The sequence below is a fragment of the Denticeps clupeoides genome, chromosome 19, assembly GCF_900700375.1.
Source record: "Denticeps clupeoides chromosome 19, fDenClu1.1, whole genome shotgun sequence".
Classification (NCBI taxonomy): Eukaryota; Metazoa; Chordata; class Actinopteri; order Clupeiformes; family Denticipitidae; genus Denticeps; species Denticeps clupeoides.
The window spans coordinates 19,089,963-19,115,345 of record NC_041725.1 but is presented as its reverse complement, the minus strand read 5'-3'; the positions used below and the strand labels follow the sequence as shown (position 1 = coordinate 19,115,345).

The 25,383-nt window shown below is 51.0% G+C and overlaps 1 protein-coding gene and 1 pseudogene across 4 annotated transcripts; one reads left to right on the top strand and one right to left on the bottom strand.

Annotated features, from left to right (window-relative positions):
• On the top strand, positions 1 to 22,204 carry LOC114769337 (nucleoprotein TPR-like). 4 transcript variants are annotated; one of them, XM_028962261.1, is made up of 51 exons: positions 1 to 182; positions 973 to 1,077; positions 1,156 to 1,229; positions 1,328 to 1,424; positions 2,169 to 2,272; positions 2,346 to 2,510; positions 2,614 to 2,706; positions 2,802 to 2,882; positions 3,067 to 3,154; positions 4,506 to 4,646; positions 4,751 to 4,854; positions 4,929 to 5,126; positions 5,281 to 5,388; positions 5,568 to 5,797; positions 5,900 to 6,063; positions 6,164 to 6,306; positions 6,557 to 6,705; positions 7,712 to 7,874; positions 7,967 to 8,101; positions 8,175 to 8,315; positions 8,385 to 8,553; positions 9,907 to 10,073; positions 10,145 to 10,297; positions 10,729 to 10,845; positions 11,044 to 11,247; positions 11,394 to 11,581; positions 13,385 to 13,532; positions 13,619 to 13,756; positions 13,864 to 13,995; positions 14,348 to 14,478; positions 14,550 to 14,760; positions 14,828 to 14,983; positions 15,055 to 15,253; positions 15,971 to 16,188; positions 17,161 to 17,234; positions 17,317 to 17,513; positions 17,599 to 17,868; positions 17,958 to 18,103; positions 18,198 to 18,275; positions 18,502 to 18,711; positions 18,793 to 18,915; positions 18,988 to 19,084; positions 19,756 to 19,928; positions 20,004 to 20,087; positions 20,163 to 20,251; positions 20,852 to 20,958; positions 21,051 to 21,149; positions 21,233 to 21,395; positions 21,612 to 21,727; positions 21,800 to 21,892; positions 22,005 to 22,204. In XM_028962261.1, the coding sequence occupies exons 1-51, from the start codon at positions 32 to 34 to the stop codon at positions 22,034 to 22,036; spliced, it is 7,116 nt and encodes a 2,371-aa protein (XP_028818094.1). In that variant the 5' UTR covers positions 1 to 31; the 3' UTR covers positions 22,037 to 22,204. The 4 variants fall into 4 exon arrangements, with proteins under 4 accessions (XP_028818094.1, XP_028818092.1, XP_028818093.1 ...); XM_028962259.1 differs by having other exon boundaries at positions 6,167 to 6,306; positions 21,800 to 22,204; XM_028962260.1 differs by having other exon boundaries at positions 21,615 to 21,727; positions 21,800 to 22,204.
• LOC114769653 (proteoglycan 4-like) lies at positions 21,905 to 25,297 on the bottom strand (annotated as a pseudogene).
• Positions 25,298 to 25,383: the final 86 nt, after the last annotated feature.

The window sequence follows — 25,383 nt, the reverse complement described above, 5'->3', positions numbered from 1 at the left end:
AAGCGGCCGCGCCGGAGGTTCTGCGGGAGAAATGGCGGCGGCGCTGCTGCAGGTTCTGGAGCGGTCCGAGGTCTCCAAACTCCCGAAGGCGGTCCAGACCAAGCTGGAGAGATGTCTGTCGGACCAGCAGGCCGAGCTCGACTCCCTGCGCGGCCAGCAGGAGCAGCTGCGGGTGGACGGCGGTGAGTCGGAGCCGCGGCGCGGCCTGTCCGCCTCCTCCGGCGTTTTGCTGTGTTAAAAGTTCACGACGTTGTTCACATCCCGCCGCCCGGTGTTTTTTTGTTTTTTCCTCGATCAGGAAAGATAAAATGCGCTCGTAAAGCGTTCCGATGATAAAAGTTTTCCGATTTCTGTTCTGAATAAAGCGAAGAGTTCGGTGCAGCGTGGATAACACGAGTGGAGGGAAAGTGACGTGATTATCGCTGTGAGACACTGCAGCGCAGCATTTACCAGACGCCCTTATCCAGAGCGACGTTACAGGGACAGTCCCCCCCCTGGAGACACTCAGGGTTAAGTGTCCTGCCCAGGGACACGATCTGGTCTTCTGGTTTGTAGCCACACCACAGCATGTGTCCTCTGCATTTAACCGTCGCCCTTGGTGACAGTGGGCACCATGACAGGTGCCCGGAGAGCAGCGTGTGGGGATGGTACCTTCATCAAGGACCTCAGTGGCACCTTGGTGTTTCGGGGTTCGATCCAACAACCTTCCGATTACGAGACCACCACTGCCCAAAGGCCGGGTTCCTGTTCTGGAATTCCAAATAAACATATAAAGTTCTGTAAGCGTATAACATGTAGTACAGGTCTACATTATGCTTCCATATTCCAGAACTGTCTCCTTTTTAAAGTAATTTTTTTAATTGCTTATCTAATTACTCTGATCAGAGTAGCGTGCCTCCTCCCCGCAGTAAGAGATGTTGGCTCGGTTCTCGAATTCGTTCAATCGGTTCGTTTTATTGGTGTTCCTTCCAGAGCAACAGTACTTCGAGATCGAGCGGCGCTTCTCCTGCAGTCAGGACCAGCTGGTCAGGCAGACACAGGAGCAGCAGAAGCTCCGAGACGAGTTGTCCAGGCTCGGTGAGTGCGGCCCGCCTCCTCGCGGAACTTTTCCGCTCCTCCGCCTTTCGTGAACGCTGCTCTTCGTCCCCGTTGCAGAGGAGGAGCTCCGAGGCGCACGAGAGAAGAATAAAGAGCTGGAAGACTCTCGCTCGGCGCTGGAGTCCCGGCAGGTAAGAACCAGACGGCCTCGTTCCAAATCCACGTGCGTGACAGGTTAATTTTGGTCTGGGATGGAGACGGGTTTCGTGTCTGGGAACGTTTTAACCAGGACCAGCTGCTGAAGGAGAAGGACGCGCGGGAGGCGGAGAAACGAGAGCTGGTGAGAACTCTGGAGAGGAGGTCGCAGGAGGTGGAGCACCAGAACGGTAGAAACACACACACACACAATCACTAACATTCTTCTCAGCAGCTTGTGCTCTGGCGGTTTTGACCGAAGTTTCGTTGTGTTTGTGTTTGTTTGTTTTTGTGTGTTTGTGTGTGTTTGGTGTGTGTGTGGTGTCTGTGTGTTTGCGCCTGTGTGTGCGTGTCTTTTTGTGTTTTTTGTTTTGTGTGTTTGTGTCTTTTTGTGTTTTTGTTTGTGTGTGTGTGTGTCTGTGTGTCTTTGTGTGTGTGTGTCTGTGTGTCTTGTGTTGTGTGTCTTTGTGTTGTGTGTGTGTCTGTGTGTCTTTGTGTGTGTGTGTCTGTGTGTCTTTGTGTGTGTGTGTCGTGTGTCTTTGTGTGTGTGTGTCTGTGTGTCTTTGTGTGTGTGTGTCTGTGTGTCTTTGTGTGTGTGTGTCTGTGTGTCTTTGTGTGTCTGTGTGTCTTGTGTGTGTGTCTTTGTGTGTCTTTGTGTGTCTGTGTGTCTTTGTGTGTGTGTGTCTGTGTGTCTTTGTGTGTGTGTGTCTGTGTGTCTTTGTGTGTGTGTGTCTGTGTGTCTTTGTGTGTGTGTCTTTGTGTGTGTGTGTGTGTCTTTGTGTGTGTGCGTGTGTCTTTGTGTCTGTGCGTGTGTCTTTGTGTCTGTGCGTGTGTCTTTGTGTCTGTGCGTGTGTCTGTGTGTGTCTGTGTTTTTGTGTGTCTGTGCGTGTCTGTGTTTTTGTGTGTCTGTGCGTGCGTGCGCTTTGCGCTCTCAGAGGACCTGACCCGTCTGAACGGCCGCCTGGCGGAAGCGAACGCGGAGAAGTTGCAGCTGCAGCTGAAGCTGGATGAGCTGGAGGCGTGTGAGGTCTCCACCAAGGTAAAAACTCCGCCCGCGCGTCAGGGCGCCATCCAGACGTGGTTTTTATTTTATTTTTCATTCTTCACCCGAGTACCGCGAGAAGCGCGCCGAACAGGAGCAGCAGCTGCTGCGGGGTCAGGTGACGTGGCTGACCAATGAGCTGAAGGCGAAGGGGGAGGAGCTTCTTTCTGTCGCGCGGCAGAAGGCCGGCGAGGTTCTGGAGCTGAAGTGCCACCTGGAGGGCAAACAGGACGAGGTGAGGCCACCATGTATATATATATATATATAATGGAGCTATTCCATATTAATGGCTTGTGCCAGAACAGACATTAGTTAAAAAGTCCACATTTTTTACCCAGAATTCTAAGCTCCAGGAGCAGGTTACTGGCTTGAAGACGTCCAACGGAACCCTCCAGAAGAAGGCCGAGGAGCTGATCAACTCGCTGAAGGAGGCACGCATCATGTTCTAGTTTCTGTTAATTCCTTCGCCGCCTTCTGTTGAGTGTCACCATTGGAATTTCTGTCCTGCTGTGGTCTTGTTCGCCAGTTCAAGGAACAGCAGGCCAGTTCTGAGGAGAAGTTCCGGAATGAGCTCAACGCAAACATCAAACTCTCCAACTTGTACAAGGTGCGTCGACTTTTTTAGTTCAGGACCGTATATGATGAGGATGCTTGTTAGGAGAAGGGAACCATGTACTGAGACAAATGCCGCATGCACTTAATGCTAATAAATAAAAGAAATCTACCCATAAAGGGCAAGTGAAAATGGCAGAAGCGAGAAGTGTGAGACGCTTTGATCTGTGTGTGTGCAGGGAGCAGCAGCAGACGCTGAGGCCAAGAGTGAGGAACTGACCCGCGCCGTGGACGAACTCCAGAAACTGCTGAAGGAGGCGGCGGAAGGTGAGAGAACGGCGCCGGTTGACCTCTCCTTAAAGGTCACCTGACAATTGTACATTTTTATTTTTTGCTTTTATATCGGCACCCCTTATTCTGCATCCGAAGTGCATTTACGAAATTCAGCCGTGGTGCAGAATTAGTCCCACAATGAGATTTCCCAGGACTGTATGCTAATGAGGAGGAGAGCGGCCTATAGAGGTTGATGGGACATTCGCGGAAATATAATCATCGACACCATCCACCAACAACAATTGTGTTGTGTCTGCATTTTTCCAGGAAAAATAAATCCCCTCGTGATGTCGTAGGGGACAAATTCCAGATCTGAGCGGTGAAAGCGCACTCTACACCTATCGCCATTTTTAGCCACTGCAGGACCGTAGACCATTAAGTAATGTCACAGTGAAATTTTGGTCAGACGACCTTTAATACACCACCATTCAGAAGTCTGGATGCACCTTTCTCTCTTGCAGTTTTTATAATGTAGAGCAAATTGAAGTCAAATTGTCGTCACGGGACGATGAAACACACGTGAGGTTATGTAATAAGCTAAAATGTGAAGATTTGCGTCTTTTTCAAAGCTTTTCCTGTGATCAAATTTATGGAATTTACCATACTTATCCAGAGTGGCTTCAGTAGTGACAGTGCTAAGCTGTACAGTAAAACATCAAGGAGTGGTCCTGAGGGGATAACTCAAACATGCAAAAAGTTAATGAAAAGGGCACATAAACACAAGGCTAACAGGCTAACACAGACTCACAACAAAGGGGCTGTCACCCAAAGCAACAACACACATGAATGAGATCCCCAACGGAGCTCCCTGCAGATCTTCATGGACCCTGGGGACCTCCGGAACGCCGTCTGAAGTCACTTTATATAGGTGGAGCTGGTAGGCTTCATCTCGTCCCACGAAGTCAACCTAAAAGAGACGGGACACTAAAACACAGCCACGCGACGCTTGGGAGCGTACGTCCATGGACATGTCTGTCCCTGAAGACACTCAGGGACACGATGTTACGCACTAGGGCACTGTCACCCTAGTAGAGTGTGAAATGGCAGCATTATTAGACATCAAGGACTGTTTCCTACAGTAATGTTCATGCTGAATACTTCATTATTCAGTCATTTTGATGATAATCTTATCGAGCGGTTTTTTATTATTACTGTAGTGAACAAAACAGCCATGAAGGTAAAAACAGATTCAATTTCTCCTGATTCAACCTGTACTAAATGTTTCTTGAATCGGATTCTTCAAAATGGCTTCATCTTGGTCTCCATGACTTCTACAGAGTTCAGAACCTTCCGTCCCGGCACTTTGTTTGCTGCTACTTGATGTCTGATCTTTCCGTTCCTGCAGTAAATAAGTCCCTGGAGGCTCGCTTGCTGGAGATAGGCGTTGTGAGGGACGGGGTGGAGGCGGAGCTGAAGGAGAGGATTGCGGGCCTGGAGAAGGAGTTGGAGACGGCCAACGATCTGCTGTCCAACACCAAACACCGAGGTGCTGCCTGGACATGCATTCAACGCTTCTGCTCGTTTGCTTCACGCCTGAATCTTTTGACTCTGGACGAAGTTGTGAGTTGTGTGTGTGTGGGTTTTTAACAGGTGGTGTGGGCGAGTCCTCCGTCTTGACCGAAGAGCGCTTGACCACCATGTCTCCAACTGCGGCGGCCATCACCAAAATCAGGCCGGGCATGAAGCTCACTGAGGTACTGAAGTCCCGCACGTGCCCAACGTTTACCAGACGCCGTTTAGCCGACTCTGAGCGGTTATTGTGCCGCAGCTGTACAGGGCGTACGTCGAATCGCAGGAGCAGCTGCAGCTGGAGCGGCTGGAGACCAAGCGCGTCAACAAGTACCTGGACGACATCGTGCAGGAGGTGGAAGCCAAAGCGCCCGTCCTGAAGAGGCAGAGAGACGAACACGAGCGCATGCAGAAGTCTGTGGCCAGCTTGTCTGGAAAGCTGGAGCAGGCGGTTAAGGTGTGAAACCTTTTAAACGAAATCACTATTTATTCATTTACTTTCTGTCGTGGAGCCTTCAGTCACCATCATTTTCCAGTCAGAGCTGAGATTAAACAGCGCCGGGACTTGTGCGTCTTCATGGTGCCTCATCTTTTTCTCTTAATTTCCCCAGGAGGTGCAGAGTCTCCAGAGGGAGGCGGACGATGCCAATAAGCGGGCGTCGGTCCTGGAGCGTGAGAACCAGCGGTGTGAACAGCAGCTGTCTGATCTTTCCCAGCAGGTGGGCTTGGAAGTACATCAAGATGTTTAGAATGGTGCCATGCGGTCATATCTGAGCGATTGATCAAGATTTATAATCAGGAGTGGGCTAAATATTGGTCCTTGAGGCACTCTTACCTCTCGGATAATTAAAACCGCAAATTCACTGTGGAAAGTTAGGTATGATATCTTCTGCTTCAGGTCAGTGTTCTACTGGTTGAGCTGGAAGAAGCTCGCGGTAACCATGTGCTCCGTGAAGACGTGTTGCTCAGTTCTGCCGACGTCAGCAGCACGTCAGAGGTCATCTCGCAGCACCTGCTGACCTTCCGGAGCGTGGAAGAGTTGCAGCAGCAGAACCAGAGGCTCCTGGTGGCCCTCAGGGAGCTGGGCGATGCGCAGGAGCAAGCTGAAATGGAGTCCAAGTCATCCAGGTGTGTGTGTGTGTGTGTGTGTGTGTGTGTGTGTGTGTGTGCATATCTGCGCCGCCATGTCCTCTCGTTGTCCTCGTGTCCACTGACTTGACCGTTTCTCAGGATGAGTGAATTGGAGGACAACCTGCAGAAGGTCCAGGCTGACCTGGCTCAGATGAAGGAGCACCGGGCCACTCAGCTCCAGCTGACAGAGTCGGTCATTCGGCAGAGGGACGCGTACCGCCTGCTGCTGGCTCAGGCCACTGGTGTCCACATGTCGCAGCCTGGTGAGAAACGTGTTTTATGCTTCGCTACACACACACACACACACACATACACACACACAGGCTAACTAAAATGCTGATGGTTGACCTTCAACCTGTGAAGTAGTTGCAGCTGCAGAAGAGTTCACTTTGACGTCGACCCCACGCCGCTCCCCTGCAGCCACACCCACCGCAGCCACGCCCACCGGCCTGATCACCCTGGCGGAGTCCAGTGAGGCCGTGGAGGCCAAAGCTGCTCTCAAACAGGTAGGTTTGTAATTAGAGTTTGAAATGGTAAATGTGACATGTTTTTGGCTGGTGGTAGCCTAGCGGGTAACACACTCGCCTGTGAACCATTAGTCCCAGGTTCAAACCCCACTTACTACCATCGTGTCCCTGAGCAGGACACTTAACCCTGAGTGTCTCCAGGGGGGGACTGTCCCTGTAACTACTGACTGTAAGTCGCTCTGGATAAGGGCGTCTGGTAAATGCTGGGAATGTTTTTGTGCGTCTTCAGCTGCAGGAGGTGTTTGCTGCCTTTAAGAAGGAGAAGTTGGAGACTGAGCGCGCTCAGACGGTGCAGACAGACAAGCTGCAGGAGCAGCTGTCAGACCTTCGCTCCCAGAATGCCAAAATCAGCACCCAGCTGGAGTTCACCTCCAAACGGTCAGGGCTTAGGGTGACCACAATGTCTACAACAATGCACGTTCGGGTTGGCGCTGGGATGGTGGCACGTAGTGTCATAGTCCCCACAATTTGAAAGACACACATCACAGGCGAACAAAATGCTACATAATTATTTTTTTGTTGAGATGAGTGTTCAGACCTTCAGACGTTGACGCGGACGTCTGGACCAGCCGTTTTTCTGGTGTTCGTGGCATCAGTCCACACAGGCACCAGCGTCAGCATTCGGTCTGCAGGGTGTTCCGAATAATGCAACGTGTGCAGTCGAATTATGTTAAAAATGTTAAACGGCCAGCGGTGGGGGCGGCCCTGGCCAGTTTTATGCCGTCGCCCTCTCTCCTTACTCCGCTGCAAGAAGCGGGCACACCTCGCAGATGGAGTGCAATTAAATACCACACGTAAAAAAAAAAAAAAGATGCCACCATGGACATCGGGCGCATGTCGCACATATCAAAAACCACCTCTTGTAATCACTCACAAAATATCGCGGTGTCCCCCTAGTGGCTTACAGCAGTATAGGTAATGAGTCTGTTATGGTTTTCAAGGCTAAAAAACATGTTTGGGAAGAAAATGATTATATCAATTTAGATAAAATACATTTTATAATAATAAAGTGAAGTGATTGCCACATGTGATACACCGCAGCACAGCACACGGTGCACACAGTGAAATTTTGTCCTCTGCATTTTAACCCATCACCCTGAGTGAGCAGTGGGCACCATGACAGGTGCCCAGGGAGCAGTGTGTGGACCCCTGCTGAAGCAGGGTCTTCAATTTGAAGAAAGTAGTTTTGAGTAGTTTGCCACTCAGCAAAGCACCGTCCCCACACACTGCTCCCCGGGCGCCTGTCATGGTGCCCACTGCTCACCAAGGGTGATGGTTAAATGCAGAGGACACGTTTCCTTGAACCTGCAGAAACCCTGTACATCTACGTTCAGCATCTGCTGCTGCGTTGCATCAATCAGTGTTTTGTGTGTATGTACGTTAGTTATGAGATGCTCCAGGACAACGTTGAGGGCTACCGCCGCGAGATCGCTTCCCTCAGAGAGACTGGACAGAGGATGAGTGCTGACCTGCAGAAGAACCAGCAGACCACACACACCCTCACTCAGGACCTGCGCGCTGCCAGTGAGAAGCTTGTCCTGGCTGAGGTGTGGCTTCTATCCATTAAGTGTTTTCATGTGTTGAGGAACGTTTTGTTCTTTAATAGAAGGGTCTAATATAATATATGTCTGTGTTTTAGGCTCAAGTGGAGGCTCTTAGTAAGGACAGAGATATGCTAAAACTGGCAGAGACTCGACTGCTTCAGGAGAAGGAGACCATCCTCACCCAGAGCACCGGACAGGGCCTCCTGCTCTCCAATATCAAGAGCATCCAGGTACCTCACGCGCGGTGCCATCACCATGACCACCTGGTTCTTGCACTGGCTGACTCTTCCGGCCTCTCCGTAGGAGACTCTGGAGCGCTCCGAGAGGGAGGTGCGCGAGCGTCTCACCACTCAGATAGAGCGACAGGAGCGGGACATCCAGCAGCTTCAGAAGAGGGTGGAGGAGGAGGTGGAGCAAAAACACCTGAACAGCAGGAACCACGACGTGAGCCTCTCATTTAGTCTCCCTTCGGTCTCCAACCTCGCCAGGCCTTAATCCCGCTTTCCTCCGTAGTTGCAGCTGGTGGAGCTGAAGCGGCAGCTGGACACCCAGACGGTGCAGCACCAGAGGGCCAAGGACCTGCTGAGCACCGCCCAGTTGGAGCTGACCGCCCTGAGGCTGCAGCTCAGCACCGGGGAGGGGCTGCTCTCTGGTCCTGGGGGGCTGGGCTCGTCCTCTGGAGGTGAGCGTTCGTACCTTGATATTCCATATAGGGCTGGGAATTTGGCAAGAAAAATCAATCGCAATGTACTTTCTGCTATCGAATTTTCTGATATTGCCAGAGATGGTAAACAGTTTATTACCATATAAAACCATGACTCGCTGCCCTTCTCGCCTCCGTTTTCAGCCATTCGCTCCTTTAAATACACAAATATGCTTATTTCTGACATTTATCATGATCGTGAAAAATGCGCAAACATGATCACCAAGATTGAGCTGGATTTCATTGCGATTGAGATTGTATAATTGTTGTGAGTTCTCTATGACTGGCGCACAGCAAGTACACGGTGATGGTGAAATGAGTCCTCGGCATTTATAACCATCACCCTTTGGTGAGCAGTTGGGGGGACGGGATCAAGGGGATCAGTCCGGTTTGGGATTCGAACCTGCAGCCCTAGAGTCCGCTTCCTTAGCTGCGTATGTAAATATATTAATTCTAATGCTTTCATGCAACCAGCAGGCAAATGTTGCGGAAAAACAAATATAAATAAAATGAACAGTTCCACTAACTAAGGGGTAGGCCAAACAATATTTTTTTCCACTATTTTCATTTACGATATTTACCAGAGCGACTTACAATCAGTAGTTACAGGGACAGTCCCCCCCCTGGAGACACTCAGGGTTAAGTGTCTTGCTCAGGGACACGATGGTAGTAAGTGGGGTTTGAACCCGGGTCTTCTGGTTCATCGGCGAGTGTGTTACCCGCTAGGCTACTACCACCCAGTAGTTACAGGGACAGTCCCCCCTGGAGACACTCAGGGTTAAGTGTCCTGCTCAGGCACATGATGGTAGTAAGTGGGGTTTGAACCTGGGTCTTCTGGTTCATAGGCGAGTGTGTTACCCACTAGGCTACTACCAGCCTGTCATTTTTCAATGTTTTGTTTGGATCAGTCATGTGACAATACTCAGAGGTTAAGCACAGTGCTCATCGAGCATTGTTTTTGGGGCAGTGGTGGCAGTGGTGCCCTAGCGGTTAAGGAAGCGGCCCCGTAATCAGAAGGTTGCCGGTTTGAATCCCTATCCGCCAATGTGCCATTTAGCAAATGGCCACACACTGCTCCCCGGGCTCTCAGGATGATGGTTAAATGCAGAGGACAAATTTCTCTGTGTGCTGTGCTGCTGTGTATCACAAGTGCACACTGCTTGCTGTGTCACTTTAAGGTGATATTTCTCGTGTTCCAGACTGAAAAATGGATCGGTCCTGGTATCGGTTCAGGCCCATCGCTACTTTGAGCACGTCCCTGTTGATGTAGATCTGTACTTTGACGCGTTCTCCAGCCCTGGAACAGATTTCGCTTTTTTCCTTGTCGTCCAGCTGTCTGCGGCTCCGAGGCCGAGGTGGAGGCCCTGCAGGCCCAGCTGAGAGACTCCGAGGCCAAACTGCAGGAGCTGAGGGAGAGACTGCACTCCACCACCGCCAGCATGGAGCAATACAAAGCGATGAGCGCCAGGCTTGAGGAGAGTGTGGAGACGGAGAAACAGGTGCGTGTTCTGTCGTTTCACGGTTCCGTAGATCCCCAGACAGCTGCTGCTTCACATCCTCCTGTCCTCAGGTGACCGAGACATTCCACTCGACCGTTGAAGCTCGTCTGATTGAGACTGGAACGGCGCATGAGCAGATAGTGCAGAAGGTGGTAGTATTGGAGCAAGCAATTCTGGACTTGGCTGAGGAGAGAGACCGGAATCTGGCTACAATGGAGGAACAGGTGACCTTTTATATATATATATATATATATGTGTGTGTGTGTGTGTCTTTCATGCCAAATAGCAATACGGGGTGCTGTGTGTGTTTTTTTTTTTTTTGTGACTATTATAATAGTCACCTATGAACCAGAAGACCCGGGTTCGAATCCCACTTACTACCATTATGTCCCTGAGCAAGACACTTAACCCTAAGTTGCTCCAGGGAGACTGTCCCTGTAACTACTGATTGTAAGTCGCTCTGGATAAGGGCGTCTGATAAATGCTGTAAATGTAAATGTAAATGTATAATATATAATGTAGTTAAAATGCTTTTTATCTGGAGTCATGAAATAATTTAAAACTTTGCTGCGTTGACTAATTTCTACCTATAATGACAATATTTATTTTTATTTGTTTTATATATTTTTGCTCATTAATTGTGGTGTGTGTGAAGGTTGATCAGTTGAGGAGGACCCACCACAACCTTCAGGCCGAAAACCTGGAGGTGCTGCAGCAGGCCGCGGTAGCAGAGGAGCAACAGCAGAGGGCGCTGCTCGACTGTCAGGAGCAGGTGGGTCTGTTGCTGTGTTTTTTTTTTTTTTTTGTGATGTGGTGGTACTGAAAAAATTATTGTAAGCATTGCAAAAGCATTCCACTATTGCTTCATGCTAGAATCCTCTGGTTATCACTTATCCCGTGAAGTATTACTCTGCTCTGTGGATTTATTTTCAACATGCTAAGGGACCGTGTGTGCGTGTGGTTTTTTCAGGCAGCTCTGTTTGCTGAGGCGCAGGAGAAGTATGAGCGGGAGATGCTTCTCCACGCCGAAGACGTGGCCGCTCTGCAGGAGGCTAAAGCTCAGGCCCAGCAGGGGGCAGCAGAGAGACAAGAGCTGGAGGAGAGAGAGAGGAGGGCGAACAGCATCTTGGCTGAGGAGAGGGAGAGCTGGATGGAGCAGGAGATATTACTCAGGGTAATTTCACCCATACAGGGATTAGCAAACAGCACCCCTAGTGGGGCAGTGGTGGCCTAGCGGGTAACGAACCGCCACGCTGCCACTGTGCTCACTAAGAGGATGGGTAAGTAGGTGATGACACTCGCCTTCTGCCCGTCCTTCAGGAGGAGTTGAGCAAGTTGGAGAGTTGCGTCTCTGAACTCCAGCGGCAGAACTCCCTCCTGCATGAGCAGATTCAGAGCATCAGCAGCAACATGGCCGCCTCCCTGCAGCGAGCGACCAATGAGAGCGCGCTGGTGCCGCCCCTCGCCGAGGAAGGCCACTCACAGGACCAACTGCTGGAGATTCTCCGGTAGGCGTCTCTCTCTCTCCCACGCACACCGCCACGTTCAGAAAGTAGCGAAGGCCACAGATGGGAACCAGAATAAGCAGAACTTGGGTCTGCTAGTTCCTTGTGGCTCCAGAGCGCCCGCCCTCCATACTACCAGCATTTCTCAGCTCAGAGTTACTTTAGAAAACTCAGCCCTCCATATTACTAGCGTTTCTCAGCTCAGTTACTTTAGAAAACTCAGCCCTCCATATTACCAGCGTTTCTCAGCTCAGAGTTACTTTAGAAAACTCAGCCCTCCATATTACCAGCGTTTCTCAGCTCAGAGTTACTTTAGAAAACTCAGCCCTCCATATTACTAGCGTTTCTCAGCTCAGAGTTACTTTAGAAAACTCAGCCCTCCATATTACTAGCGTTTCTCAGCTCAGAGTTACTTTAGAAAACTCAGCCCTCCATATTACCAGCGTATCTCAGCTCAGAGTTACTTTAGAAAACTCAGCCTTCCATATTACCAGCGTAACTCAGCCCTCCATATTACCAGCGTATCTCAGCTCAGTTACTTTAGAAAACTCAGCCTTCCATATTACTAGCGTTTCTCAGCTCAGTTACTTTAGAAAACTCAGCCTTCCATATTACCAGCGTTTCTCAGCTCAGTTACTTTAGAAAACTCAGCCCTCCATATTACCAGCGTAACTCAGCCCTCCATATTACCAGCGTATCTCAGCCCAGAGTTACTTTAGAAAACTCAGCCCTCCATATTACTAGCGTTTCTCAGCCCAGAGTTACTTTAGAAAACTCAGCCCTCCATATTACCAGCGTATCTCAGCTCAGTTACTTTAGAAAACTCAGCCCTCCATATTACCAGCGTTTCTCAGCTCAGTTACTTTAGAAAACTCAGCCCTCCATATTACCAGCGTTTCTCAGCTCAGAGTTACTTTAGAAAACTCAGCCCTCCATATTACCAGCGTATCTCAGCTCAGTTACTTTAGAAAACTCAGCCCTCCATATTACCAGCGTATCTCAGCCCAGAGTTACTTTAGAAAACTCAGCCCTCCATATTACTAGCGTTTCTCAGCTCAGAGTTACTTTAGAAAACTCAGCCTTCCATATTACCAGCGTAACTCAGCCCTCCATATTACCAGCGTAACTCAGCTCAGTTACTTTAGAAAACTCAGCCTTCCATATTACTAGCGTTTCTCAGCTCAGTTACTTTAGAAAACTCAGCCCTCCATATTACCAGCGTAACTCAGCCCTCCATATTACCAGCGTAACTCAGCCCTCCATATTACCAGCGTATCTCAGCCCAGAGTTACTTTAGAAAACTCAGCCCTCCATATTACTAGCGTTTCTCAGCTCAGTTACTTTAGAAAACTCAGCCCTCCATATTACCAGGAGCCCTTTGAATCCCGAAGCCAATACACTCACTCTGGACTCAATCCCCCTCAGAATACTTACACAAACTCTTTACTCTCAACTTTTGCACAATTTTTTTTTTTTGTTTTGTTTTTTTACTCTTTACTTTGACTTCACTCATTTGCACACCTTCACCCTACCTGTTACACATATTTTATGTTAAAGACATAAAAGTGTAATATTTGGTTATGTTTGCAATATTTGCATATTGGTTCATTGTATACTTGCAATATTTGCAATTCTCTGGTCTTTAGCTGTCGCTAAAGCATTTCACTGCATATCATACCGTGTATGTGACTGATTAAATTTTAATAAATTTTAACTGTCACCGCGTGCTGCTCTGTGTAAGAAAATGGCCTCGGTTCCACTTTGACGAAGTTGAAGAGTTGAGGCTGGCGCTGGTTTTGGCGGCAGGTTTGTGCGGCGCGAGAAGGAGCTGGCCGAGTCGCGTTTCGAGGTGGCGCAGGGCGAGAGCCTGAGGCAGCGGCTGAGGGCGGAGCAGCTGGAGAGGGAGGCGCAGGAGCTGCAGAGCAGCCTGAACGCCGAGCGAGAGAGGACGCAGGTAACGCGCGCGCGCCCACACGTCCACACACACACCGCACCCGCGTCCCTGTTTACGAGCTGGACGTGCACCATGGCAACGCGCAGGTGACCGGACGGACGCTGGCTCAGCATGAGGAGCTGATGAAGAAGACCGAGACCATGAGCGTCCTGGTGGAGAACAACGCTCTGCTGAGAGAGGAGAAGGAACGGCTGCAGCAGGAGCTGGAGAACACGCAGGCCAAGGTGTGTGTGTGTGTGTGTGTGTGTGTGTGTGTGTGTGAGAGACACAGATGACATCCGTGGACCATTTAAACATCTGTACGTAACAGTTCATGACTTGTGTGTGTCAGGTGCGCAAGCTGGAGTCCAACCTGCTGCCCCTGCAGGAGTCGAACGCGGAGCTGAGCGAGAAGAGCGCGATGCTGCAGGCCGAGAAGAAGCTTCTGGAGGAGGACATCAAACGATGGAAGACCCGTACGCAGGTCTGCATTTTCTCTCTCTCTCTCTCTCACCTCAATTCCTGGAATTACTTCATTTCATGGAGCTCTTTTATTGCATTATTCATTATTTCTAAAAGTATATACAGGGTCATCTCGGGCCTTTATCATTACGAATGCAGAGTTTAAAGGTCTTAAAAATACTGCAGGCCCAATAAAAAAAAATCTCAGAATTAGCAGAGCCTTATATTAAAAATGTATATTAAAAAACATGTCTCTGATATTCTCTGGAATGTTCCTACGTTTATTTGAAAGCCCTGAATCTGCTGATGCCTGGTGTATAAATGGAGGAGGGATTGTGTGGCTTTCCCTCTCACGTCCCTCTTCTTCCATGTAGCACCTAGTGAGCCAGCAGAAGGACGCCGATCCGGAGGAGAACAAGCGCCTGCAGGCCGAGAGAGACACTCACCTGAAACGCATCCAGCAGCTGAGTGAGGAGAACACCCGTCTGAAAGCAGAAGCCTCCAGGTCCGAACCCTCCCACGCGCGATCGGGTCGGGCCCGCCAGAACGTCGACCCCATTCTCTCGCCCTCTGCAGGAGTGGGAGCGCGGTGACATCCCTGCAGTCCCAGGTCCAGACTCTGAGGGACGCCATCAGCAAGGTCACGGTGGAGAGGGACACGCTGAAGAGGGACTTGGAAATGAAGGCCCTCGACAACCAGGAGAAGCTGAAAACCATCACCCAGGTGAAGAAGATCGGTCGCCGCTACAAGACGCAGTATGAGGAGCTCAAGGTGGAGCATGACAAGGTAGGCGGAGCCTCCCCGGCCCAGCCCTTCATGAGGGCGGAGTTACGAACCTTCACCGCTCTTCCAGTCCCTCGGTCAGCTGGCGGCAGCCGCGGCGGCGGCCGGTCCGGACGCGGAGGCCGAGCGGGCGGCCGCCCAGGAGCTGGAGTCGGTCCGCGAGTCCCTGTCCCAGAGCCAAGCGCACAGCACGCGGCTGGAGGGACAGCTGGAGAACGTCACCAAGGTAATGACGCGAGGGCTGCCGTTAAAACGCGGTTTAAAAAGCGGCGCCGGTAGTGACCTGAGCTTGTTTAGGCGCTGGGCGAGCGCGACGGCGAGCTGCATGCGGCGCGCGACCAGGCTGCCAGCCTGCAGGTGGACCTGTCGCGCCTGCGGCAGGAGGTGCAGGAGAAGACCGCTCAGGAGGAGGCGCAGAGGCAGCAGCTGGCCGAGAAGGACGAGAGGATGAAGCGGACCATGATGGCGGCCAAGCAGAAGATACGGCTGGTCGTGGGTGAGGACGAACCCGTAGCGCGCTCGAGCTGCATTAGACGTTGCCTGAGTGGAACTGAAGAGATGATAACCAGTTTATTAATTTATTATAACGAACCTCAGCAGCCCAGACATCCCAACCTGCAAAAACGTACAAAACCTCCACTTTCAGCTAATATTCCTTTTATTTTTATATATATTCTACCATCATGCTGCACTGAACCGATAAGTTCATCGTTGTTACGTCCTGGTCTGGGTCAGGAACGCGAACAGTCAGAAAGAGGGAGGCCTCAGTGCGGCAGGAGCGCCAGGTGTGGGAGGAGTTCCGTTAATTACAGGCTCCTCCTACAAAAAGGAAAACACAAACAGCTCATCGCATGACCGCGGGACGTAACATCGTATGTTCGGCCCGCGAAGTTAAATATAAAGGCCCGTTTACACTGAGACATGCCTGGCTTGTATTGCCAAGTAACCAGGATGTACACATATACCCGTTCTCTCTCTCTCGTCCCGCCCGCCGTGTCCGCGCTTCTCTCACGTGCACGAAGTTTCCGGGGTATTTTATTCCATTTCAATGTACAGGAGACTCCCGGAACTCCCGCGAGACTTTAATAAACATAGAAAATATGCGGATTTCTGGTGATCGTCCAGCCCTAAAATGCATACACATCTGACACAAGGTGGAGCGGTGGGAATTTTTTTTTTTTTTTGCTAATCCGTGCGCCTTGGCCCCTGGCAGGAGAGAAGGAGACCCTGCAGCGGGAGGTGGAGGAGCTGAAGCAGCAGCGCGAGGAGCTGGAGGTGCGAGTGAGCGCGCTGAAGTCGCAGTACGAGGGCCGCCTGAGCCGCCAGGAGAGGGAGCTGCGCGACCTGAGAGAGCAGCACGCGCACCCGCTCGCACACACGCACGCCTTCGGCGAGCTGAGAGACGAGCCGGCGGAGCCGGGACCCAGCAAGGTAAATACGCACGCACGCACACACACACACACATGCACACACACATGCACACACACACGCGCACACACACGCACGCACACGCACGCACACACGTACACACACGCACGCACGCACGCACGCGCACACACACACGCGCACACGCACGCACACACACACACACACTAGAAGTTAAGGAAGCGGCCCCGTAATCAGGAGGTTGCCAGTTCGAATCCCGACCTGCCAAGGTTCCACTGAGCAAAGCAGCGTCCCCACACACTGCTCCCCGGGCGCCTGTTATAGCTGCCCACTGCTCACTCAGGGTGATGATTAAATGCAGAGGACACATTTCACTGTGTACACAGTGTGCTGTGCTGCTGTGTATCACATGTGACAATCACTTCACTTTTATATTTTGTTGGCAGGACTTTGGACTAACTTTTTTCACTTTTTATATCCTTCATTTAGGCAATACTGACTTGTAATTGGTTTAAAAATCAATCTGGTTAACAAAGTTCTTTATTTGAAGCACAGTTCTACAAGAAAGTAACTTTCATTAACTTACTGAAAACGTGCTGGTTCTTTAAAGTGCTTCAGTTAAATCGAAAACAAATTTTATAAACAATTCCGATGGCATCGTTATTTTTTTAACGGTTCCAAGTTGGAACTGGTTCTCGATGCCCAACCCTAACGGTACAGCAGTCCTGAAGAAAAGGAACATGTTGTCACCTCAGGTTTTATGACACTTTTACAGCTAAAACGACCTGTTTAGGATTACAGGGTTCCAACAGTTAAACTGTAAGCGCCGATGGACAAAAGCCCCTCCCCACGAGTTAATGTCCTCAATCACTGGACATTTCTGGACTGAATTCAAAATGAACTGCTGAATAGATATCCTGCCGAGTGCCGATCCTCCATTAACATGTTCACATGGTGAAGAGAACTGAGATGAACTTCACCAGAAACTTGATGATAAACTTTTTTTTTTTCCTGCAGGTGTCAGAGCAGCAGAGAAGCACAGAGCAGAGGCAGATCACACTGAAGAACACTGCAGCTGCAGAGAGGGGAAGGTAACACACACACACACACACACAGGCTCATTTTCATTGTACAATCTGGTTGGTTACACCACGTGTGTGTGTGTGTGTGTAGCGCTAGTTCCTCAGAGCCTCCAACTGCGAACATTAAGCCTACCCCTCTGGTGGCCACGCCCAGCAAGCCTCCAGTCAGTCAAGGGAATAAGCCCACCCCCCGTGCCAGCATCCGACCAATGATCACGCCCGCGCCCGCTCTCACGCCTACGCCCACAGCTACGGTCATGCCCACCACGCAGGTGGAGTCACAGGAGGGTGAGTGGCTCATTTGTCTCGACCAGAGACTTTGACGTTCGGATGTTATTCGTGGGCGTGATCGCTTCCTGACCTCTGACCCCAGCAATACAGTCGAGCGAAGGGTCGGTGGAACACATGCCGGTGTACGGCAGCACCAGCGGCTCTGTTCGCTCCACCAGCCCCAACGTGCAGACCGCGCCCATCCTGACCGCGCCTCAGAGCCAGGCCACGGCCTTTGTCCAGCCCACACAGCAGACCCTTCCTCCCGCCAATGAGCCAGCCAATCAGGAGCCAACACTGCCTGTTACGATGGAGGCCACGCCCAGCAACCAGGTGGAGAGACCCTCCACTTCTACAGCCATGTTTGTATCAGGTAACATGTGCATGCGTTCTCACACACACACACACACACACACACAGACACAGCTACTGTGGTGTAACTCCGCCTTTCCTAAACCGCAGGTCCTGGCACACCCGGGTCATCACTGAACAAGCGGCCACGGGACGAGGAGCAGGAGGGCGCAGTGGGTGACACAGAGACCCCCGAAGAGCCGAGTGACCCACCCATCCCCAAAAAGCTCCGCATAGTCCAGAGAGTGGAACCGGAGGTGAACACCCTGGAATGCAAAAAAAAAACGTCTCATCTCACACACACACACACACACACACACACACAGAAGGTTTATCTTCTTCTCCCCTCAGGAGGAGGTGCTCGATGACAGTACGGAGGCGGAAGGTGTGGTTCCTGGTGAGAGTCAGGAAGCTCCAGACGCATCACAGGTACCAAGACGATGCATACAACTGTGAAACTGCATGGTGGAAGTAACACACTCGCCTATGAACCAGAAGTCCCAGGTTCTAACCCCACTTACTACCATCGTGTCCCTGAGCAGGACACTTACTGAATGTCTCCAGGGGGAGACTGTCCCTGTAACTACTGACTAAGTTGCTCTGGATAAGGGCATCTAGTAAATGCTGTAAATGTTACTGTATTGTGTTTTTTTAGGAGCTGGAGGAGTACCCTGTGCTTATGGAAGCTGATGATGATGATGATGCCATGGCGTCCCAGTCGGTCCCCACGGATGCGCCGCCTCCACAGTCTGAAGCTCAGAGCCCCGACCAGCCACACGAGCCTGAGGACGTCATAGTCGTGTCCGACTCTGACAGCGAGGAGGAGCGGGAGGAGACTGAGGAAGAGGAGGACGAGGAGGAGCAGGTGATGGAGAAGTCCCTGCTTCTGGGAAGTCCGATTCCTGCGTCCAGGCCCTTGTCATGTCGCGTGTTTGTTTATCCACAGGACTATGAGGAGGAGGAGGAAGAGGAGGAGGAGGATGACGATGATGCGGGCATGGGTGAAGCGGAGGAGAGTAACGAGGGAAGTGGCGAAGGGAACGAGGCGTACGAGGGCGATGACGCGGAGGTCCGTAAAACCCCTTTTCTCCATTAACGCATCGTTCCGATGACGAGCTTGACTGTGAAACGTCTCCCTCAGGAACCTGATGCCACGGACCCCGGCACAGAAACCGAGGAGAGTCTTGGTGCGACAGAATCCACCCAGCAGCGTGCCGCCGCCACCCAGACCGCCAACCGTACGTTTGCCCCCACCGCCTGTTCTCTTTCAGGTCCAGGCCTGCTGCCACCGACTTTCCACTCCATCACACCAACTGTCTGAAGTTTCACCTCGTCCTGTTTAACCAGACCTGCAGGTCCTCAGTCCTGGTCCAGGGGGACGAAGTAGACTGTTGCAACCTGCAATTTGATCTTAATTAAAAACTAAATTTATGACGAAATATCTTTAAACAAGACGCAATGTAAATGCTGGTCGTGTGATTATAACCATAATGAAATATAGCATGTAAATTAAAACGAGACTAAATGTGTTTTACAAAATAAAAACTTGTTGGTGAAAAACAACACTGTTATTTCCTTGTTCATTTGCCCTATTATTACTATTATTATGCGGCTGTATTTCTGTTGTGTCCCATTTAAATATGGACGTGACGAAGGCTAAATAAATACTCAAATGGCCGCTTGATGCAAAGACTCAACTAAAACAAGACAGGCCGCCAAAATCCACTAGACTGTAGGACACCTGCTTTAACACACTGAACAAATGGTACTTCATTTTTTTTAAATGTACTTCATCCACTCTTATAATTCCCTGAGTTTTTCTGTTGCTGTTGTAGTGAATGCGCAGGTGCTAAACAAGGTCAAAGGTCATCACCTCTCGCCTGACCCCTATTCTCTGCCTGTCCTCTAGTGGAGTCTGTTACCATGGAAACGCACTCCTTGGAGTCACCCAGAGAGCAGCCGATCACCAGCTCAACGCCCCGCCTCCCGCAGTCTCCCCGCAGACCGCCCCACCCTCTGCCCCCGCGTCTCAACATCCTGGCCCCACCCACCCCGGAGCTGGTCCCGCCTTCGCTGGCGCAGGTACGAGCCTCTGGTCCGTGTTAACGGCGGTATGACCGATAGTGGGTGGATAAAGAGCGTGTGTGTTTCCTGCAGCGCATCCCGATTCGTCGTCAGTCCGTAGGGCGGAGCTTGCAGCTTACTTCCAGTACGTCCAGCGGTGGAGTGGTCAGCGGCACGGTGGGTGTCAGAGTGAGGGGTGCCGGATTTAAGAGAAAGTTGCCGACGCCCTAACACCCCTTCTCTCCCCTGCAGATGTTTTTTGATGAGGACGACCGTATGGTTCCCAGCACCCCGACCCTGGTTCTACCCCATCGTTCTGATGGGTTCGCCGAGGCCATCCAGTGAGTTTACGCTCTTCTCTAGACTTCTGTTTGTAATTGAGGTCATATTGGGTGCCATGGAGACCAGTTCCACCTGGAGATGGTCCAGAGCAGCTTTACTTACATTTTACAGCATTTACCAGACGCCCTTATCCAGAGCGCCTTAGTCAGTAGTTACAGGGACAGTCCCCCCCCTGGAGACACTCAGGGTTAAGTGTCCTGCTCCGGGACAACATGGTAGTAAGTGGGGTTTGAACCTGGGTCAGTTAAAGTAAAGTGATTGTCACTTGATACACAGCAGCACAGCACACAGTGAAATTTGTCCTCTGCATTTAACCCATCACCCTGAGTGAGCAGTGGGCGGCCATGACAGGCACCCAGGGAGCAGTGTGTGGGGACGGTGCTTTGCTCAGTGGTGGATCGGGATTTGAACCGCCAACCTTCTGATTACGGGGCCGCTTCCTTAACCGTTAGGCCACCACTGCCCCAGTCTTCTGGTTCAGAGACGAGTGTGTTTCACACCAGGCTGCTACCAGCCAAGCTTATATTCTCAGGGTTTAAATTGATTATCAGTATTTTGGCAGTTTGCTGGTTTATAATTTTTATCTATTTATTTCTCAGTTCTCCTCAGGTAGCTGGGGTTCCACGGTTCCGTTTTGGAACACCTGACGATCTGACCCAGTCGACTTCCTCCCATTCAGACCTCGGACAGTTGGCTTCACAAGGAGGTACGGGCCTGTCCCGTGTAGCATATAAACACGTCCTCTGACCGGTTGCTTTGACCGGAGCTTTTGTTGATGTGTTTTGTTGATGTGTGTAGGATTGGGTTTGTACGAGAGTCCGCTGTTCCTGGCCTCTCATGAGGAGGAGCCAGGAGGACGCAGCGTTCCGACCACGCCCCTACAAGTGGCCGCACCAGGTGGGTGGAGGGTGACCCCCTTGGCTGGAGGAGGCGTGGCCTGTGCAGATCTTTTAACGGCTTCTCTCTCTACCCGTGGTCAGCGAACGTGTTCTCTGAGACCTTCACTCTGGAGGCGTCTGAGCCTGCCTTGCAGTCGGTTCCCATGGTGACCACATCCACGCCCAGCGTTTCGGCAACAGTCGGGTCCGGGCCCAGTGGGGTGGAGGAGAGAGAGGACGTCTTCGTGGAGCCGGAAGCTGCTGGGTGAGAAATCTGTTTACTGCCGTAATAAAGTAATAGCTGGCTGATGGTGAGGAGGCTAGGCTTTTAAAAAGGGGAGGAGCTTGTAGCTACCTCTTCCTCTCAATAAGTCACACGGCCGGGTGTAGCGCAGCAAAACCGTGAGAAAATGACCGAGGGTCAGGTACACCGCGTCTGTGTGTGTTTTTACCGCGGTTCTGTTCTGTGTGTACACCGTAGCAGCGGTGAGGGGTGTGTGGATCCGGTGTCCCAAACGGAGACTGAAGAGGCTGGACAGCAGTCTGATGACACCGTTTTGCCGTCAACCAGCCAGGAGCAGATATCAAGCTCGATGGGTAAACACATACACACGCACACACGTGCGTGAACACACTATTATTCATATCTTTTTGCTGGTGTGCCCTCAGACCCGAGCAGTTCTCGGCCTTCTAAAGCACGAGTCTCCGTCAGACAGCTGCATCGCTGGACTGACAACCGCGGCCGAGGAACCTTCAAAAGAGGTCACACACAGATACACAAAGCTTCCTTTAATAATCAAATATAAAACACAAAACCATCCACATGCACAGAATTGTTTGATTCCTTCCATCTGATTGGTTGTCTGTGCTTTAGAGGTTGGGGTCCGAGGACGGGCCAACCGGTGAAGTAGGGTTGCTGGGATCCCCAATGTCGACACAAGCCTGACACGTCAGATCATCTCTTCCTTCAACTGTGCTTCGTTTTGTCCTGTTTCGGTGTCTGAGTGCTTTGCTTTTACTAATTTTTTTTTAATTTTTTTTTTTATACATAATAAAGTGAACGAGTATTCTCAACACGTGCTCTATACTGTGTGAGCGAGCGAGTGTGTGTATGGAGTGTACGTGTGTGTGTTAGAGTGAGTGGTCTGGACACTTGAAGAAGCTACTGGTGGCGCCGTGCCCTGTTGCGCCTGGTGAGGGCGCCGCCAGCGCCGGCCGCTCGTTGTCCATCCTCACGGCGTAGTGCTGGGCTGCGGGGAAAAGGGACGTGGGCGGTTACTTCTTCACTTATTCATTCTCTTTTAAACGTGCTTTTAAGTTTGCAATTATTTTATATTGCATTTAGTCGCATTTACAGACAGTTACATCACACACACCTGGAGTCCCAGTGATGCAGCAGACGTCTCACACACACACACACAGACTTAAATAAACAGCGAGACTCTTACTGCGAGAGAAGACGTGGTACTCGTATCCATCCGCTGCTCTGGACGGGATGGACACTGCTGAGGTCACTGTGCTTGGGAAGCCCCCCCAGGTCAGCCTGATGCTCATCTCCCTCCCCAGCAGCGTTTCTGAGCAGAACACGGGGCTCGTTCAGTTCATTACGTCGGGCTTTTTACCAATTTAACAGCAGAGCCAAATGTTGTCCACACGTCCAAGAACGGCAATTTCACCAATCAGAATGTTTTATCAGCGTTCCATGTCATAAAAAGGAAGCACCAGTAGATGGATCTACTTGATAATGAAAAGTATAGATATTATAATATCCCTTTGTAGTATCCAGAAAACTATAATTCCTAACCGCATTAAATGAGAGGTGTGGCCTAATCGATATTTGACGCAGTCCAATCTTGCCAGAAGAATCCGTTCAAATTTGTCTGAAGGTAATTGTTTGGTGTCCTCTGCATTTAACCTTGCTGAGGAGTGGGCAGCCGTGACCGGGAGCAGAGGAGTGGAACCCCAGACTCTGGTGTGACGGGTGGGGACGCCGCCGGTTTGACCCACCTGCATACCGGGCCGTCCTCTGTCTGGTGAGCGTTGCGTAACGGACCCTCGGGCCAGCGGCCCCACAGGTCGGCGTCTTGGCGGGGTCATACGTGTATTTCTGCACCAGACCACCTGCGGAGCACCGGCGTCAACATCCCAGCAGGAAAACGTGTGTGACGCGGTGTGTGTGTGTGTGTGTGTGTGTGTGTGTTGGGTACGGACCTCTCTTGAAGAAGAACACGGACTCCCGCCTCCTCGAGTAGGCCGGAACCGACAGGGCGGCGGTGATGTGACCCTTCAGGCCATCGAAGCCGGTGGTGATGGCCTTCGGGAAGCCAGGATCCATCAGGCCGTCCTTAAACCGCCAGTAATGACTGCCCTGAAACACACACACACACCCAATTCAGAAGTGTGTGTATAACGTGTATAATACGTTTTTTCTTACTGTACATAAAAAGTATTCTGTTCCATAACATAAAGTGAAGTCATTGTGCACTCAGTGAAACGTGTCCTCTGTATTTAACCGTCACCCTTGGTGAGCAGTGGGCAGCCATGACAGGCGCCCGGGGAGCAGCGTGTGGGGACGGTGCTTTGCTCAGCTGGCCCATTAATTACTGTATATGAGGAGTCTGTATATGACGTTGTAATCTCCATGGTGAGAAGAACGGTGGATTTTACTTCCCATCAGAAGAATAATGTAACACAATAAGCACCATAAAGCTGAAGACGTACCTTGAAGAAGTAGGTATTTCCCTGGCAGTTGCAGCGCGTGAAAACCGTGTCGATGGGAGGAGGGGATCCCCCACACGTCCGTGATGCTGCGTGCCACTCCGGGGACCCGCTCTGAATCCAGCGTCCAGAAGTAATGACCTGTTTTTTTTACACCAAAGAACAATTGACTGATCTCCACATTTTGGGTTTTTTCAATAACAGATCTTGAACGGGCCTGAAAGGTGAGGTTTCCTTCTTATTACGTAACAAGAGGCCCTTTAATGTCCCTTCTAGACACCAGACCGGAGACCGCAGGCCAGTGGTTTTTACTGGACACGCACATCTGGGGTGTGTTCACACTTGAAACACTACAGGCGTAGGAAAATATGAGCGCGTCTCTCGCTCCGCATTTACGAGCGTCTGCCCTTCCTTACGTCCACGGCGGGACCACCAAACATCTGGCAACGGCATCTGGCGCGTACCTCGGAAAACCTACGACTGTCCCGTTCCTGAGCGCGGTCAGGCCGCTGCGGGGCGGCCCGCTGCAGAGGTCGGTGTCGTAGAGCTGTCGTCTGGGGAGAGAGCGTGCGGCGTTAAGATGTACGGACCTGCAGCTCAAGTTGAATAAAACCCGGTTCTGCCCACCTGCTTGGTAGTCCCTTGCGCGTCTGTCGCCGTGCTATGGGGGTTGTCCTTGCTTATTGGGGCTCCGCTTGTCTTTGTAGGGGTTACAGGGGTGGTGTTTGGCTCCCGGGTCTCACCGCTGGGTGCAGGTGCGGCGGTTGTTGGGTTTGTGTAGTCCGGCCGCTTTGGCACATCACCCCCGACCTCTGACCCAGGGGTCTTGGGATGACCCGCAGGTTCAGCTGTGCCTGTGTGGTGGTTCCGAGGTTCTCAGAGGATGCTGTGCTTCTGGGCGGGTCTAACTGAGAAAGGGTTTGATTGTTCAGGCGGAGATGGAAGCCTGGGTGGCCAGGGACCTCCGTATTCTGGCGTGATTGGCAGCGGGTGGTGGTTCTTTCCTGAAGGATCTTGTCTGGGTTATTTTCCTCTGAAGCGGTGGAGGACAGAGGAGTAGCTGAGGCTGGAGATGGTTCCTCAGAATCTATTGGGACCAGATTGATTCTTTAGACATTCAGTCATATAATGGCTATAATCGACTCAGGCTTTCTGTGAAAACTCACTATAAATGAGAGAAAGAAGAAAGAGTGAACCAATAATGAACATATTTAAAAGCCTATAAAGGCCGCTATCTTTTGTAATACTTCACATTTCTAAACTCCCATTTTTAAAGGCAAGATAAGGAAGATATTTGCCAGAGCAGCACAGTTATGAAATTCAGCCACATGTGACCTAGCAGCAGTGGAATGTACATATTTTGGAACGTGCCATGCTCGTGAACCTCACTGCAGCAGAATGTCAACGTACCAGTGCAAACAGGCATGCAGTACCACAGGGATCGTTCATCGGTCCATTTCTTTTCATTAAAATGTTCAGGTTTCAAAATATGTTGGTGACACGCAGATGCATGTGTCTGCTTATAACTGTAGTTT

Excerpts from the sequence above, each read along its gene's own strand:
- LOC114769337 (XM_028962258.1), top strand. The coding sequence starts at position 32 with ATGGCGGCGGCGCTGCTGCAGGTTCTGGAGCGGTCCGAGGTCTCCAAA. Across the intron at positions 4,855-4,928 it reads CGGGCATGAAGCTCACTGAG|CTGTACAGGGCGTACGTCGA; the intron begins GTACTGAAGTCC and ends ATTGTGCCGCAG. Across the intron at positions 10,846-11,043 it reads TGCTCGACTGTCAGGAGCAG|GCAGCTCTGTTTGCTGAGGC; the intron begins GTGGGTCTGTTG and ends TGGTTTTTTCAG.